Source organism: Cucurbita maxima, unplaced genomic scaffold (genome assembly GCF_002738345.1).
Source record: "Cucurbita maxima cultivar Rimu unplaced genomic scaffold, Cmax_1.0 Cma_Scf00012, whole genome shotgun sequence".
NCBI lineage: Eukaryota > Viridiplantae > Streptophyta > Magnoliopsida > Cucurbitales > Cucurbitaceae > Cucurbita > Cucurbita maxima.
Genome location: NW_019272028.1, coordinates 5,150,723 through 5,168,629, shown reverse-complemented (window position 1 = coordinate 5,168,629; position 17,907 = coordinate 5,150,723). Strand labels below are relative to the sequence as shown.

General features: G+C 34.0%; 3 protein-coding genes across 3 annotated transcripts; 2 read left to right on the top strand and 1 right to left on the bottom strand.

Annotated features, from left to right (window-relative positions):
- The first annotated feature begins 5,120 nt into the window (after positions 1-5,120).
- Positions 5,121-6,557, top strand: LOC111487388 (probable ribose-5-phosphate isomerase 2). The gene has a single exon (XM_023134774.1). It carries the CDS (start codon positions 5,375-5,377, stop codon positions 6,182-6,184), a length of 810 nt encoding a protein of 269 aa, XP_022990542.1. The 5' UTR covers positions 5,121-5,374; the 3' UTR covers positions 6,185-6,557.
- A 1,558-nt stretch (positions 6,558-8,115) lies between these two features.
- LOC111487387 (E3 ubiquitin-protein ligase MARCH11) lies at positions 8,116-11,370 on the top strand. Its single transcript, XM_023134773.1, has 8 exons — positions 8,116-8,291; positions 8,756-9,014; positions 9,382-9,453; positions 10,137-10,204; positions 10,301-10,451; positions 10,533-10,613; positions 10,708-10,794; positions 10,913-11,370. The coding sequence occupies exons 2-8, from the start codon at positions 8,757-8,759 to the stop codon at positions 11,012-11,014; spliced, it is 819 nt and encodes a 272-aa protein (XP_022990541.1). The 5' UTR covers positions 8,116-8,291; position 8,756; the 3' UTR covers positions 11,015-11,370.
- Positions 11,371-16,684: 5,314 nt separating this feature from the next.
- On the bottom strand, positions 16,685-17,536 carry LOC111487371. The gene has a single exon (XM_023134749.1). It carries the CDS (start codon positions 17,509-17,511, stop codon positions 16,975-16,977), a length of 537 nt encoding a protein of 178 aa, XP_022990517.1. The 5' UTR covers positions 17,512-17,536; the 3' UTR covers positions 16,685-16,974.
- Between the last annotated feature and the right edge of the window lie 371 nt (positions 17,537-17,907).

The following is a 17,907-nucleotide window of genomic DNA, read 5'->3' as shown; positions in this document are numbered from 1 at the left end:
TAGATGTATGTGAAATGATCTACTAGAATCATGCCCTAAATAATTGAGATGTGTATAACTAAAGAGAAGCTCGTGAACAAGGTTACATGAACCAAAATATGAAATTTATCATCAATGTAAGTTTGATTGGGTTAAGATTATCTGAGATAAATATACAAACATTATGACTTAATATAAAGTAATACAACTATGCTTAAATAAGTTTAGAAGAGCCGATAAAGTATTATCATGACGATAACAACATAAAGAAGAAAGTGGTGATTTGAACTAATACGAAAATTTTATTATTTATATAATACTTAGTAGATTAATTTCATACATCAAATATAAACATTATTTATTTCGGTATATTCTTTTCAAACATAAAATTCTTTGAAGTATCTATTGAAATCGGAATGAAATAACACCTTAGAATTGCGTAAGGAGAAGATCTTCCTAAATATTCCTTTGAAACTTCGAAATATTTTCAACCCCAAGTTGTTTCTAAATTTGTACTCACTGAAAAAAAATTCAAACTTTTTGGCACAATTTTCTGTTGCTCTTTTATGAAAAAAAAAAAAAAAAAAAATTTGATTCACTTGATTTTTTAAAATATTTAAATGAGAAGCTTACAATTGAGTAGGTCGATGTCACCTTTAAAAATAGAGATAGGTCTCAAGAGCATGATCGGATGTGTTTGCATTTGCATGGCCCCTTATAGTGAGGCCACTTAGTATTCTTTAAAATACTTCACTCTTGTGCCATATCATCATTTTAAATTATTTTATATTTGTTTTTATTTTCTCTAAATTTCAGTATTTCATATTTAAACACTTAAGACTATGATTGTATTTTTCAGAGAAGATGATGTTTAAATGTTTTCGACATTTATATTATAGTTGATGTTTTCTTTTAAAAGTTATATTTTCGCATTAGAGATAAATATGAGACGTTGGTAGCGACTCTGAGTACGTAGAAATTTAGGGTCGTTACAATGCTACTTGAAACGTATGAAACCTTGGGTATAGTAATTCAGGCCATATCACAAGGAACACATAAAATCCTAGATGCGAGATCAGACTACATTGCTTGGAACGTAAGAAGTTTTAGATGTAGATTTTCAGACTACGTTGCTTCGAACGTAAGAAACTTTGAACATAGGTATTCAAACTATAGTGTTTGGAATGCATGAAACCTTGAGCGCATAGGTTTCAGAACATATCGTAGGGACAAGAACTAAACTGCTATTGTGTGTGAAATAAACTCACTCTTAGAGGAGAAAGAAACTACATAAATAGTTTAGTTGAAGATCAACACCACTAAAGAGTGGGGTAACAGATAAGGGATTCCTAAACGAGACCCAACTTCTTTTTTTTTTTTCTTATTAGAACAAGTACCACCTAAGATAAGAGAATGTCCGAGAGCTACGCTATCACAGAAAAAGAAGTCGTTTCGGAGCGTTAGTCCGTTTTATATTTTGGATCTTTTGTATTTCATTTTGTAACTATATCCCAAACCCCTTTTAACCGTCCATTTTATAATTTGATTTTATTTTATATTTAATTTTGGTATGGTTTATTTTTATTTTATTTTGAATCTCAATCAAAAATTTATTTAAGTTGAGATAGCAACATTGGAATTCACAATAGAAAGCGAAAAAGCAATTGGGGAGTGAGCAATTTGGAGATTCCATAGAACATTTTAAATGCAAAATCAATGGTGGCAAAGAAGGAACACACCCATTGACTTTAAACCTCATCACCTTCTTTTAGTCTCAATTCTTGGCTCACATACCTCAACATTCTTCCACCATTCAAAGTGCCCAAACTTTTCCTCATCCATTCTTTCTTTAATTCTTCTCACGATTTTGCATTTCATCCATGGTTAACGTAGTTATTAAGTTTTAAGATTTAAGGGTGTGGAAATATAGGTTGTAGGAACAAACGAATTATTTCTTATAAGGGTGTAGAAACATCTCTCTAATAGACGTGTTTTAAAAACGTGAGATTGACAATAATAGTAACACGCCAAAGCCGACATCGAGCGTTGTGTCGACAAAGATTCTAGACACCCAAAGAAGGTAGATTTGGAGTAGGAATGTGGAAGATATATTTTAAAACTGTGAAATTGACCGCTAATTGATTATCAAATATAGTCTCGATTCTTGAAACAAAAGCATCTTATGGAACACAAAGTTAATATGAAATGAAGAAAAAGTGAAGATGAGAATGTGCTTAGTAATATCAACCATTGATCCATTTGGGAATATGCTCTAAATTTATAGCTTTCTCTTTCCATCGTCCAAGATTTAAATATCCAAACTTTTTCTCCTTGACAATTGGGCCACCAAAAGTTCAAGTCCACCCAATTTTAATTTTTGCAGTTGTTGTACGAAATAGGAGTCCTGCTTAATTAATTACCAATTAACATAATATTTTTGTTAATTCTAGTATTTTCAGATTAATTGGGTAAATTAGGACTTAATTAAGCATGTTTATTGAAAAACTTAGAATCAAAATTATATTTGTATTTTATTAATGCCAAAGCCGTGGGTAAACTAAATTCTAGGGCACGCTATTCAATGTATTTTGGTTTATTTCACCACAAAATTTTCCTAAGTTTTTCGTGTATATAAATGAAATTGATAATATAGAAGTTTGATCTGATTTATAAATATATTTTTGCTAAGTCTGAGAAAAATTTGTTTCCTCGACTAATCAAAGTTAAAGTCAAAGTCAAAGTCAAAGAAATTGAGTCGGTAAATAGGATAAAACTCACCAATTTTAATTTTAAAAAAACTAACTGGAATATTGTAATTTCTTTTAATATATTTATTTTGATATTAGAATCAGTTCTGAAAATATTATTTGATAATTATTTTACAAAAGTTTTATTTGAGGAAATTGAAAGTGCAGGGTAAATTTTGTCTTCTTATGCCAAATTAGGATTAATATTGAATTTTTCCAAATGTGAAATTCCATCATTCATTGGAATAGAGAATTCAATTGGAACTTCTCCTTGTGTCTCGGAAGAAACCATTTATATTAAAAAGGAAATAATTATTTTTTGTTTAAATTACCTAAAGCATAAATAAATAAAAGGTATATCATAATTACAGTCAAATCAAAGTATTATTATAAATCAACTAAAATAAATAAGAATTATTAAAAATATTCTAAATAAATGTCAAATACACTGTTATTTATTTATTTCTTTCTACTTCAAACTGTAGATTGTAGTTGTTCCAACAAACCAAATTTTGGAATAGTCCAAACCTCCACTATTGATCTTTTACCTCTTAAAAGTATTTTTTTTAAAAATAAATTAATTAAAATTTAGTCTAAAAAATAATTATAAACTTTTAAAAGTTTTAATAATATATTTAACTTTCAAAATAGTTTCCAAACACTCTTAAACTAAAAAAAGAAAAAAATAATTAAAAAACGCACGGATAAAACTATTAATATTTTGTTTGAAATATCTTTTTAAGATTTCAAAAGTTTAAACAAAAATTCAAAAATATTATTTAAATTTCTTTTAAAAACTTCACAAATATTTTATAAGGGTTTAAAAACTTCAAAATACTTTTAAATTCTTTTTTAATAAATTCAAAAATATATTTTTTTTTTATCCTTAGTACAATATTTTAAAATTATTCTTGAATTTTTTAAACTAACATTAAAACATTTGTCGATAATCTATAAAGTATTGATAGATGACTTTCATCTTGACATTATGATTTTTTAAAAAAAAAAAAATTAAAGTTAGAAATTAATATTATTTAAAAAGTTTTGTGAGTATGTTTTAAATATAATAATAACGGTAAAGGTAAAAGTATTTTTAAATTATAAGCTTACAAGTATTTGTGATGACAAAGTGCAAACTTGAAAAATATTTTTTTAATTTAATTTAAAAAAAAATACTAACTTTCAATTTTCTTTTTAATATCCTTAATTTTTTTTTTTGAAAACTTAAAAAATACTTTTATATTTTTTAAAAAAAATTAAAATACTTTTTTTAGTTTGTATTATATTTTAACAATACTTAGTTGAAGTAATATTAATACCTTTCAATTTTTTTTTATTTATAAAAATTAAGTTTTTCTTAATGGTAGGGGACCATTTATATACATCCTAAAAATATTTTCCCTCTTCGCTTTTATTATTATTATTATTATTTGCTTTTCTCTCTCTCTAGCTTATTATTTACTCTTTTAATCCCATATTAACTTTTTTTTTTCTCATTTCTCTTTTTTCCCTCCTTAAATATAAAAAAATTGAAATAAAAACAGATATCTCTTCCGATCATTTCCAAATATAAATATAATAAATTTCAATTCTCAAATATAAATTTCATAATCTCCTTAATTTATTTCATTCTCAAGAAGCTAGAAGAAAAAAAAAATAATAATTATTGAGTCATAGGTTAAAGTAGACATAAAAAAGATATACTCTATAGATGGTAAAATGTCCTAAGAAATTTTTCAATTTTTTTTTTTTTGTAAAAGATTAAAGGTATTTATGATATTTTAAAAAATTCATGAGTATATTTAAAACCATTCATTCTAAATAATATTTTTTTAACGTTTTTTTTTTAAATTAAAGGTATTAATACAAAATTTAAAATATTTTTTAAATCCATGAATCTCAAAAATACTTTGTATTTTTTTAAAGTTAATAATAAATAAATAAATAAAAGTCCAATTTTACATTTTTATTTAAAAAATATTCATCGAATTTTTTTTTAAAAATACCCTCAACTAAAAAAATTTCAAAAATATTCTTACAATAAAAACATTTAATACTTAGTTTCAAAAATATCCTTTTAACTGATTTTTCAGAATTTTCATTAATATTAATTCTTTTAAAAGCTTCAAAATTACCTTTAGTGTAGTACCATGTTTCAAAAACAAAAAAACATTAAAAAAATTTAGATATAAGGGTATATTAATATTAAGAATTTTGGTGGACTGTAACCATGTTAAAAAAGATTATGAATATTTTTTTTATAATTAATTTAATGTAGTAAATCGAATCTTTTATAAATACGCCGAAAAAGAGAGATTTTATTTTGATTGGGTTCTGTTCCTTTTTTTAAATCCTCAGAACCACCGCGTCCGCCTTCTCCCTTTATAAATCCCCATTTTCCCTCTCTTTCCCCCCGTCTAAACCCTATCTTTCACTTCTCTCTCTTCTGTAATCTGTATCGCTTCCACTATTCTCCGCCACGCGTTCCCACCTACATCTTTGCCTTCTTCCCAATCCCTTCATCACCCTCCATTTTGATTCTCCTCCATGAAACCCCTCTTCCGATTTCGATTGCCTTCCCATTTCTGCCTCACAACTCACTACTGAGCTTCCCCATCCGTTTCTTTTTTCCGATTTCATTCACCATAATGGCCATTCCTTATCTCCCCAAATTCATCGCCTCCGACACCTCTTCCATGGTCGGGCCTCTCCTCGCTCCCTCTTCTGCGCCTCTTTCTCCGCCTATTTTCACTCAGGATGATTTCAAGAAGGCTGCCGCCTACAAGGCTGTCGAATTCGTTCACTCCGGTATGGTTTTAGGGCTCGGAACCGGCTCCACTGCCAGGCACGCTGTCGACCGGATCGGCGACCTTCTCCGACAGGGGAAGCTCAAGGACATCGTCGGAATACCTACCTCCAAAAAGACCTACGACCAAGCCGTCTCGTTGGGAATACCTTTGTCCGATCTCGATTCGCATCCTGTCATCGATCTCGCCATCGACGGCGCCGATGAGGTCGATCCCGATCTTAATTTGGTGAAAGGCAGAGGCGGCTCCCTCCTCCGTGAGAAGATGGTCGAATGTGTTTGTAAAAAGTTCATAGTCATTGTCGACGAGTCCAAGCTCGTCGACTTCATTGGCGGCAGTGGTCTCGCAATGCCCGTCGAGGTTGTGCCCTATTGCTGGAAATTCACCGCCGTTCGCCTTCAGAATCTCTTCAAGGACTCCGGTTGCGTCACGAAGCTTCGAACCGTCGGAGAAAACGGAGAGCCCTATGTCACGGACAACGAGAACTACATCGTGGATTTATATTTCAATAAAGACATAGGGGATTTAAAGGTCGCCAGTGACAGAATCTTGCGACTCGCCGGAGTGGTGGAACACGGTATGTTTCTTGACATGGCTACCACCGTCATAGTTGCAGGTGAGCTAGGAATTACAATAAAGGATAAGCAATGAGAACAATAGCAACCCATTAGCGGGAGGAGCTTAGATTTGATCCATATGTTATAGAATTTCGATTTTATTGTTCACTCTGATAGATATTTATAGAAATTTGGAGAAATCTGCATCATAACCTTTGAGTCTCTAAGAGGAGAAGACCTTCGATTACACAGAATCGCTTTGATTACATAATCTACGTTGAAATGAAGAGTCAGAACCAAACAGAGTAGCTGTGGCTGTGAACATAACTGTCTTTGAGTTTACAACTTGTTTAGAAAGATTAGGTGAGTTGAGCAGTGTCCAATGTTTGAAGGTTATGTCATGTCATGTCAGATTTCAATAGCAATAACTTATAAAATCTGGCCATCATTCTCAGTTTTGGTGCTCTGATGACTGTTCTTCACTTCCTCCTCCTCCTCTTTGATTCAAATATTCAGCAACTTTGGATTAATCCAGCCTGTAACTTCAAATTCAGTTTACTTCTTTACAATTTGCAGCTCATCCAATTAGAAACAATTGCATTGATACAAAGAAAAGGAAAAAAAAATTACTTGTGGGGGAACCCAGGCCTGAAGAGTGTTGATGGGTCATTCCCGACTTGAACTAAACAAATTACAAAGCCCAATTCCTGGGCCCTATTTATTTAAACCAATCTTATTAATATTGTTTTATTAAATCCTTACAAATTTTGAAATACAAGCGGTAAATTGTAACATAATTAAAGTTTAGGTCAAGGGATAAATTATTTAATTTCAAAGAGTAATTTTTAAGGTAGAAAATTTTACAAGTTTATGTTCTAATTTAGATTTTGGTTATGGAAATGTTGAAAGAAACCAGAGTGAGAAATAAGAGAGGAAAGAATGAACTTGGACACCAATTCATCTTTCCCTTCAACTTAATCCATGTTTAATCATTTTTATATAATGCCTTGTTTGCAAAATTTCATGTAAATAATTAATAATTATTAATGGGATAGCAACAACTAAATAAAAGTAGCTTATGATTGGGTGATGATTAATGGAAGTCAAGAGTCAATAATGAAACATGTTTGGTTCAACCACACCTCCCTCCTCCATTTTGGGTATATGGATTTATGGTTTAGGTATTATTCTTCTAAAACCTCTTTTTCATAAAATAAAATTTAGTTTCTACTTTTTCTCTTTCCCGTTTGTATTTGTTAACCCAAAATGCCGATCAATTCATACTCTGATTATGTATGAAGTAGAGAATTCAAATCTTTAACATATTAATTAAAGCTAACTTACACCCGACCTTTTCTATCTAAGAGACACGTAACATATCTTTGTTTAGATAAAAACAAAATATTCATAAAATGATAATTATATAATTTTGGGTATTTGTCACCCTCATTTCTAATTAATGTACATTCTTTCTTTTGGAATTGAAACTTAATTTAAGAAATTTTGAATTTTTGGCCCACTGTATTTATTTTTCTCAAAAAAATCTATTTCATTACTAAATATTAATGGAGAGATAAAATATAACAACTCCTGGTTGGCATATAATTTTGTTAATTTAGGTGGTTTGTACTAGGTTTTTTAATTTTGTAAGGTTTAGTTATGTTAATTTAACTTTAAAATGTTTAATCATTTTATACTTTTAAAATTAAAATTGAAATTTGTATCTACAACATTCCGGAAAAATAAAACCTTTTTATTTTATTTTATTGAATTAAGGGTCTATAAAATTAAAAAAAAAAATAGAAATTACTTATTATATAACCTAATCTGTCATCGGAGAAAATCTAAAATATAAAATTCAGGTCTCATAATAAATTTTGCATTAGAAATGATTCAAAATGAGTAACAGAATCTCACCATTTCTTGATATTTTTCATCACGAAACATTAAAGAAAAGCATCGATTGGCTCATGCAATGATGATGCAGCCTATAAAACCACAAAACGGTGAGGTGAGGCAAAAATTAGAGCGAAACCAATCTCATGCCGCCCTCTCTCAACTCCTAAGATATGCGGATTAACGTATATGGGAAATGCACGCGAAGTGTTTGAAGAAATGCCAAGCTGAGAGAGATGCCCAAAACCCCATTTAATCTTCTTCCTTCCTTAAAACTCAGAGCAACATCGCAGGGCATAAAAAGGGTACCCGCTTTCTTTGCTTGTAGAAAATTCCATCCCCTTCTTCTAAGTTTCTTCCTCCTTTCTTTATTTGCTTCCCTTTTCTTATATTCTTCTTTCCTGTTTTTGATTCTTTCGTCTTTCTTCCTTCCTTTTCTCTTCTGCCTGTTTCTTCTCCTTTTCCTCTGTTTTCCTCTGTTTTCCTCCTCCTCCTTATAAACCTTTGCCTCTACTTTTTCCTGTATATCTTTCCTAATGTTGTCGGTGGGGTTTTAAAGAGGATCCTGTAGTCTTTTTTTTGTTGGGGTTTTTCTCATTTATCTTGTTTTGTTATTGCCCACATACATGTTGTTTAATCTCTAGGACTTGTGTTTTAGACCATAACCCATTAATTGGAAAGAATCAAAGGCTTGGTTTCTCATATCTCTATGCTGTTGGTCAGTTTAAATATTGTGAAATCAATTGTCCTGATCTTGAGAGTTTTTTAGTATGGGGGATCACTTTGTTTTGCTGGTTGATCGGTTGTTGACGGAGTCCACATTAGGAGCAGCAATCGAGAGTCGAAGGCAGTCGATGGAAGCAACATCGTCTTCTTCCACAGGTGATTTGAAGAGGAATAAGTCAACCTTAGAAATGGAGTTCGAAGATATACTTTCTTCAAAGAAAATGGTGGAATGTAGAATATGTCAGGATGAGGATGAAGACTCGAACATGGAAACGCCTTGCTCGTGCCGTGGTAGCCTTAAGGTTTGTTGATGAACTCATTTCTGATCATTGTATTGGTGATCTTCTTGTTGTGTTCTTCATGCCTTTGTGTTTGTGAACTTTGCACTTGATTCCAAATATGGAGCATAGAAACAAACTTCTTTGTATTTTTGGAAAGCAAGCTCATTGATATATGCCATAGTTGTCATTATAGTTCACTTCAGCAACACGGATACGTCATTCTAATGCACCATTATCTTGAAGTTTACATCTCCAACACAACTCTCAAGTTGTTAACTGTGCTGCTTTCTCGTGCCTATATCCATTATATTTCTCCATACCCAAAAATCTTGTGCCACAATAGTTTTCTCATGTAAGTTTTCTTGGCATGTTCCATTGGATTTTGCAGTACGCGCATCGAAGATGCATACAGAAGTGGTGTAATGAGAAGGGTAACACAGTTTGTGAAATATGCCAACAGGTGGAGTATGATGTTTTGTAGTTCTTTCCTCCGTAGTTTTTGTCACTTTTTCAAGCAGTTCATTATAATCTATAGTGTAACAGCCCAAGTCCACCGCTAGTAGATATTGTCCTTTTTGGTCTTTCCCTTTCGAGTTTTCCTTCAAAGTTATTAGAACGCGTTTGCTAGAGAGAGGTTTCCACACCCTTATGAAGAATGTTTCTTTCTCCTCCCCCCAACGTGGGATCTCACAATCCAGACACTGTGTGGTGTACCAACGAGGATGCTGAGCCTCGAAGGGGGTGGATTGTGAGATCCCACATTGATTGGGGGACAGGAATGAGTACCAGCAAAGATGTGGGGCTTCGAAGGGGATGAATTGTGTGATCCCAAATCGATTGGAGAGGGGAACGAGTACCAGTGAGGATGCTGGCTCCAAAGAGGAGTGAATTGTGAGATTCCACATCGGCTGGGGAGGAGAACGAAACATTTTTTTATAAGCGTGTGGTAACCTCTCTCTAACAGACGCGTTTTAAAAATCTTGAGGGAAAGCCCAAAAGGGAAAAGCCTAAAGAGAGGACAATATCTGCTAGCAATGGGCTTGGGCGGTTACATATAGCATAATTGTTGCTTTGCCCGAGAATATCAGTTTGTTTAATGCAGTTTGTACAATAAAACTGAACCATGGTACTATGGTTTTTCAGCAATTCAAGCCAGGCTACACGGCTCCTCCTTCGTTATTTGAAATGAGACGTATCCCAATGAACTTCAGGTAATGTTCTTGCTATAATTCTTCCAAAGTATGATCTTTCCACTTTAACTTGAGAATTTCGTGAAGTTCTTTGATTGAATCTGTTTTTCCTTGCAGGGGGAACTGGGAGATGTCTAGAAGGGACTCGGATAGTCCTACCTATATAACAGTGGTATCATCAAACCGTAATGTGGCTGATTCCGATTATGATGAGATAGCAGCTTCTGCTGCAAGCAGTGTCCTATGCTGTCATTCAATTGCTATCACCGTAAGTTCTCTTTCTCCCTTGAAGCGTTTGTGTTAGGAAAATATCAAAACCTGAAGCGTTTGTTTCGCTTTTCCTTTGTAGTTCATGGTTCTTCTCGTTTTGAGGCACACTCTTCCCCTCATGTTTAATGAAACCAGTGATTACTCTTTCCCTATGCTTCTGGTAAGAAATCTTATGTTCCATTTCTGTTTTTCAACAAATGCAAGACCCCCAAAACTTTTATCAGAAAGTTGAATTATACTCCCGTCTATAACAGTTGATATGCCTGCGAATTTTCGGGATCTGCCTACTGATATACGTTATGTTCAAAGTCGTCACTGCGGTACATCGTCATCGACTTCTCGTACGTGCCCGAAACAATCCAATGCATCCTCTCCTTTTACAGTTAACAAACATTTTCATCCTCTTAGTGATAATTCAAGTATGTTTATGGTTTCTTGTTTTTGGGTGACTATGATCAGCTGCCTACGTCTTCTAGCTCACCCATTAGTTCATCCAGCATAGCTCGGAGTTCGACGTCCCAATCGCCCCAACCTCAGCCTAACATTATCCGTGTTCGATGAGTTTTGTACAAGCTTGGAGAAACTCGATTTCAAGGCTGAAAAATGGTGTAGCTGTGGTTATCCTAATGCAAAAGGTTTCATGGCTGTGGCCTTTCCCAGCTTCAAGTGGAAAATCACATTGTAAAGGATAGAAGAGAGAATATTTATCAAGAAAAAAAAATGCTCTTAGATGTTTGAAATTGTTATGCAGTTTATTAAATCATTACTCTTTTGGAAATTCTCTGTACAGATAGAAAATACAAAATGAAAGATATCTGTATCTGTGTGTATATATATGATACGCGCTCCTCCATATCAGATATGACTCAATAGACATATTTTACCAACTTTAGTGGAAGGGGGAGATTATTAAGATTTATGCTTTAATCTTGGTAATTGATTTATTTTTAATAACTAATATTAATTTAGATGATTTTATTTGGCAAGAAAAAAACCCAAAACCCATGTTTATTATTGTAATCTTGAATGGGATGAAGTTGACATGAAAATATTATGTTTAAGTAATAATCTAAAATGTCTATAGTATATGGATAAGGTGGGATGCTTTAACCTAGAATGCTATTGATACAATCCACCAAATTGTTCGTGAAGATAGGTGAGGAATCCTAACAATGACTTTGTATAAAATTGGACAAACACAAAATATTTAATCTCTCCTCGTAAATTAGTTAATGGAGAATATTAACATTTCACAATATGAGAGGATAGCATGTACAATCACACGGTATAAGAGTGGTTAATCATAAATGATTTAAATTTTATTTTCTCTTTTAAGTTGTAGTAGCCTGGTCAAATCTGCTGAGAATATTTAGTTTTTCATTACCGTTTATCATATGCATCATATTTGACCTTTAATTATAGGCTAATATCGTGTACTAATGAGGATATTAGTTTTCCATTATGGTTTACTATATGCATCATATTTGACCATAGATCATATGTTAATATTGTATCATTTATTTTATTTGATCATATGCTAATATTATGTGTATTTGTTGATTGCTCTCTCCATTTCGTTGGTAATATATTTGATTCCCTAAATGATTATAAATAAAAAACTTTCACCACCGTTTAAGTGTGGAGGTTTTAGCCAATATTTTCATGCTATCAGAGCCCCCTCTAGTTTAGCAACCTCAATAATTTCTTCGATGATGAATCCTCTTCTCATCTTCATTTCAACATTCTAATCCATATGACCACTATCAAACTTTCTTCATCCAAATATGTTCTTTGGAAAAGCCAAATTCTCCCTCTCCTTGAGAGTCAAGAACAATGTTGGAACTCTGGTTTCATTACCTGGCTTTGGACCAACAACCTCCTCAACACTCAACACCAAATATTTGGCGTGAAAGACAACCATCAACAACTACTCTGTCTCCTACTTTCTTCTCTCACCGAGGAAGCCATTGCTGCCATCATTGGTCTCTCCAATGCTCGTGACGTTTGGCTCGCGTTGGAGACTACGTTCAGCCATCATTCGGAAGCCTGTGAATTGAGATTCAAGGATGACTTGCAGCTAATGAAACACAGCAACAAACATGTTAAGTATGCCCGTACCTTCAAAACAATATGTGACCAACTTCATGCCATTGGCAGACTTGTCAAGGATATTGATGAAGTGCACTGGTTACTTCGTGGACTCGACACCGATTTTTCAACCTTTTCTACTGCTCAAATGGCTCTCACCCTCTCTCCTATTTTGCAAATTTAGTCCAAAGCTGAAAGTTTTGAGTTGTTTCAACGCTCCTTTGAATTTGAGTTTTCTGATTATACTCTTGCAGCATTCACAGACACTAATTGTGGTTGCACCCATGGAAGTCACCTTACTTCCTTTAGCAACCAAAGAGGTCGTTCTTATTTCCATAGCAACAACTCTTCCAACCGATCCATGGAAGTCACCTTACTTTCTTTAGCAACCAACATGGTCGTTTTTATTTCCACGGCAACAACTCTTCCAACCGAGGATGAACCCACTCAGGTCAGGATCGTGGACCACTCTTTAGCAACCAACGAAGTTGTTCTTATTTTCCTAGCAACAACTCTTCCAACTGAGGATGAACCCACTCGGGTCAAGGTTGAACCCACATATTTTTGTGCAACATTGTAATAAGAGGTCGTTCTTATTTCCACAACAACAATTCTTCTAACCGAGGATGAACCCATTCGGGTTAGGGTCGTGAACCACCCTTTAGCAACAAACGAGGTCGTTCTTATTTCCATAGCAATAACTCTTCCAACCGAGGATGAACCCACTCGAGTCAGGGTCGTTCTTATTTTCATTTTAATAGGAGGTCGTTCCAGAATTCCAACTCAGGATGAACCCACATATTTTTATGCCGGATGAACCCAATTTTGATTTTAATAAGAGGTCGTTCTGGAATTATCATGCTTCGCACCCTGGAGCCAACCAGTAGGATTATCCTACTTCGGGTAAAGCACAATTGATTTCTAGTCATGCCCAATAACAACTTAAGCACCCGCTAAATGAGATAAGAAAAAAATAATATTATTTTTAATTTTAAAATATATTTTGCTGCAAATTTTCATTTTAATAATTTAGTAAATAAAAAAAAAAAAAAACCTAAAAATAAAAAAATGGGTAAGATTTGAACACACGTGGGCAAAGCTCACATGATTTCTAGTCATGCCTAATTGATTTTTGGACATTGGAGCTTCGGCTCATGTGAGTGTTGTTTCATCTACTTTGGATCAGTCTAACAATTACACGGGTAAGAACTCTGTGATCATAGGAAACGGTGCCTCCCTACCTATTACCCACATTGATACTCTTTCTCTCATTCCAAATATTCACTTATTAGATGTCTTGGTTGTCCCTCGTCTCATTAAAAAATTTCTTTCAATTAATAAATTACATCTGCTTTTTCTCTATCTGTTACATTTATTAATAATCTTTTTATTGTCTAGAATCGTTATACACGAAGGGTGATGGCGACCGTTAAAAGGGATAGAGGACTATGTTTGGAGCTTGACAGCCTTGTTTTTATTTTTGTCCTTAAAAATAAATCTGCAAGTGATTCATATGATTTATGACACTGGATTATGTGAATTATTTTATTATTTCATTTTTAAATAAAAAGGACTTCTTTCTCTTATATATTTATTGTCTTCTCATTGGGTGTGTACTGCGTGTCTCGGAAAAGTCGTCAATTGTCTTATTCTCGCAATGAACATAGGTCGTTTCATGTATTAGATTTTATTCATTGTGATTTTTGAGGTTCTTCCTCCATCAAATCTAATTCGGATGTTCTTTACTATATTATTTTCATTGATGATTATTCACGATTCATTTGGTTTTACCATTTAAAATTTAAATATGATTCTTCAATTTCAAATGTTTACCATAGTGTTGTCTCTTGCATTCGTGGCATAGTGGTTTCGTAAAAAATTTAAATATGCTTGTTCCAAACGTCGACCCTGTGTTAGGTAGGTAGGTAGGTGAACTCCTGATGCTTCTTGAGTCGGGCTACCTTTGGATAGTACCGCTTTAGGAATGCCTCCTTGAACCGGGTCGATGCTATAGAACTCCTATCAGGGTAGGGAATTTTCTTGTTATCCGTCCACCATAAATTTGCATTCTTCTTCGACATGAATGATGCACAGAACACTTTCTGATCGTCTAGGCATTCCATTAATAGAAACATCGTCTCCATTGACGACATCCACATTTGAGCTTCCGTTGGGTCTCTCATGGTTGCCCTGAATGTGCGCGGTTCATACTGCTTGAAGTCTCATAAATATTTCGCTCCTCTAGTAGATTGTGAACTATTGGCTTGCTGAGTGGCCACCATAGTATGCATCATGGCCTAGAATGATTCCCACATCAGTGTTATAGTAGGATCTATTCCAGCCACTGGTGCTATTGGAGGTGGCGTAGATTGAGGTGACACAGCTTGTAGTGACGCAACTGTGTCCGTCCTAGTCATTGAACCTTCACGAGGTGGGCTCTCTTCACCTCACCTCTTCCTCTTCTTTTAACAAGGGGTCGTCTTTTTCCTCATCGTCCTCTGGGTGGCATGGTTCTAGAAACTAACATGTAATTTTACTTAAGCCTATTACTTGCTAACATAAACTACAAATTGCATAACATCATAAGCATCCAATATGACAAGCATATCAACATGAAACTAGGTCAATTATCATGCTACAACACCATTATAATTAGGGTGTAGTACTAGAAAGCAATCCTAGTACTTTGCTATCAAACATGTGCAATAATACTAGAAAGCAATTATAATATATGCCATCCAAACCTTTCTGATCTTAAGCATGATATACCTGACGAGGGTATCGATGATTGGACTATGAAACATGTCAAACCTACCTCGTAGGCTAGTCTACATAATCTATAACCTAGAATTCTGATACCAACTTTATCATAAAAATATTGTCATGGACTTACACATTTACTAAAAAGTCCTTCAAACACTTTAACAAAAACTAAAATAACATAAGTAAAATAAAACATAAATGTCATGTACTAACTTATAGTCTACGAAATTTAATACAGTCGAGCTCTATATTAACCTATTTTACCAAATTAAATGCAAACAACCAAATGCATGTGTTATGGTCTCTTGAATTGCAATGCCATCATCAATCATACATGAGAGTCTTGTCTTTACCTTGAAAATAAAAGTGGTACGTGGCTTGACTCAGTGACCCCGCTATTAGGGTTAGATACAAACACATACAATCAGGAATGAGACCTATCCTTTAAATTCGTATTTCCTTTGGCAACTATCCTAAGCGGGTAATTGGATCTGTATTTACTATTCTACACACGGCTCACATGTACGAGTATGGACCCACCAGTTGGTTCACACACCTCCTAGGCCCCTTCTGGTATCAAAGTCAGATACTAGGCGATGTGTCAATGAAGAAGCTAAATCCCAAAGGGAGTGGACACGAGACGGTGTACTAGTAAGAACGCTGGCCCCGAAGAAAGTGGATTGAAGTGTCACATCAATAAGAGAAGGGAACGAGTACCAAAAAAGACATTGAGCCCCGAAGAAGATAGATTATGAGATCCATCATCCGTTCGAAAAAAGAATTAACTATTATATTTTTTGGAATAGATGGAAAGGCAAGAAGAGCGGTGATGGGTTTGAGGAGTTTGTTGGCGATTGAAATCCGACAAGATAACTAATTAAAGATGAAATAGATGGTAGTTGTGAGTAGATCGACAAGGTTCCGAAGAAACCATGAAGAACTCCACCGACTTTAATTACCTCTTGTCGGTTGGTGCCGGTCGCCAAGATCCATTTTCCAGATTTTGTTTTTATTATTTTCCATTATGAAGTTAATACCTCTACCCTAAATTATACAAAAAAAAAAAAGAAAAAAGAAAAGTCTTTAATAACAATGACTTGGAACTTCACCCATTTTTCTTAAGATGTCACATTATGGGATAACGACGTAGAACCGACATATATAAGAATAGTAAAATTCAATACTATAAGTAACTCTTTAATAAATATGTATTAATTATTTATTCTTTATTCTTTATATATACTTGCCAACTACTCTGCACTAATAAAATTCATTAGTTACATTTTTATGAAAATACATTTTTAATAATTACCGACATATATATGAAAATACATTGGGTACAAAAAATTAAGAATATTTGGCTAAGATTTTTAAAAAATTAAAAAAAACTACCATTTAAATTTCAAATTCTTATTTCAATTTTAGGTAAAATAAATAAGAAGGGCGGCAATAGTGTTGGAAAAAGGACGGGGAATACGACGCCGTTCCATCCACTTAATACATGAGCAAGGTCTTCGTCGGCGCACAAATTCGCAAACGATGAACATTGACATGAACGGATTTTCTGAATCCCCCGCCAAAATCTTCATCTTCATCAAAATTCGAGAACAGAATCCAAAAATTGAAGTCGGAATCTGAATATAATTTCATTTCAATTTTCAGAAATCTTCTTAACTTGACCTGATCTGCTCTTCTTTGATGGTCTCCAACAATGGCTTCCTGGAACGGCAAACCGAAAATCGATGCATTGGAAATCCCTCCATTCCTTCCAAACTCAACCTCGGACCATCATTTCCATCGCTTATTCTCGCTCTTGATTCCGCTTCCGATTGAATCGATTCTTCATTTCGATGCTCTGCCAAAACCCTAACCTTATTGGTTGAAATCCGCCTGGCCGCAGAGTTCGCTGCCATGAAGAACGGGACTAAATCCGCCGCCGTGACGACGGAGTTAACTCTCTTCATCGGGAACATCAGGTAGACGTTTCCGAACTCCAGATCCTCGTCGGCGCTGAGAGCGGAGAATCTTCGAGCGATGTGGAGAGACTGAGCGCTGGAGAGAAAGTAACCGTGACATTCGAGCATGAGTTCCGCCGCCTTCACCGATTCCCGGAACTGCCGGACCTCGCCGCTCGGAAGGACGACCCTCACGGCCTTGGAATTCTTGATCAACGGCGTGGCCAAGGCGCAAGAAATGTAATTCCCCATGGATGATCAAGACAGAGGACTCGGGTTTTCGTAGAAGGAGAGCGGGAGAGTGGTTTATATGGTGGCACAAACGGCAGCCGTAATTTTAATTTAATTTTATTACCCAACCACTGCTCACTGCCGTATTTTATTAGACAACGTATTTTATTTTAATTAAATGAATTTCTAAATTTTAGTTTATAATAATTTTGTCTTTTTAATATAATTTTAGAGAATATTTGAGAATTATTTTTTAAAATAATAGTTTTATGTATAATTAATTTATTAAAAGTGATTTTTTATATAATTATTTTAATATTTGATTCTAGGAGAACAATGTAGAAAATAACTTTCTCACAATTATTTATAATTTTATATTTTCTATGATTATTAAGTTATTTTTTATTTATCATTTCT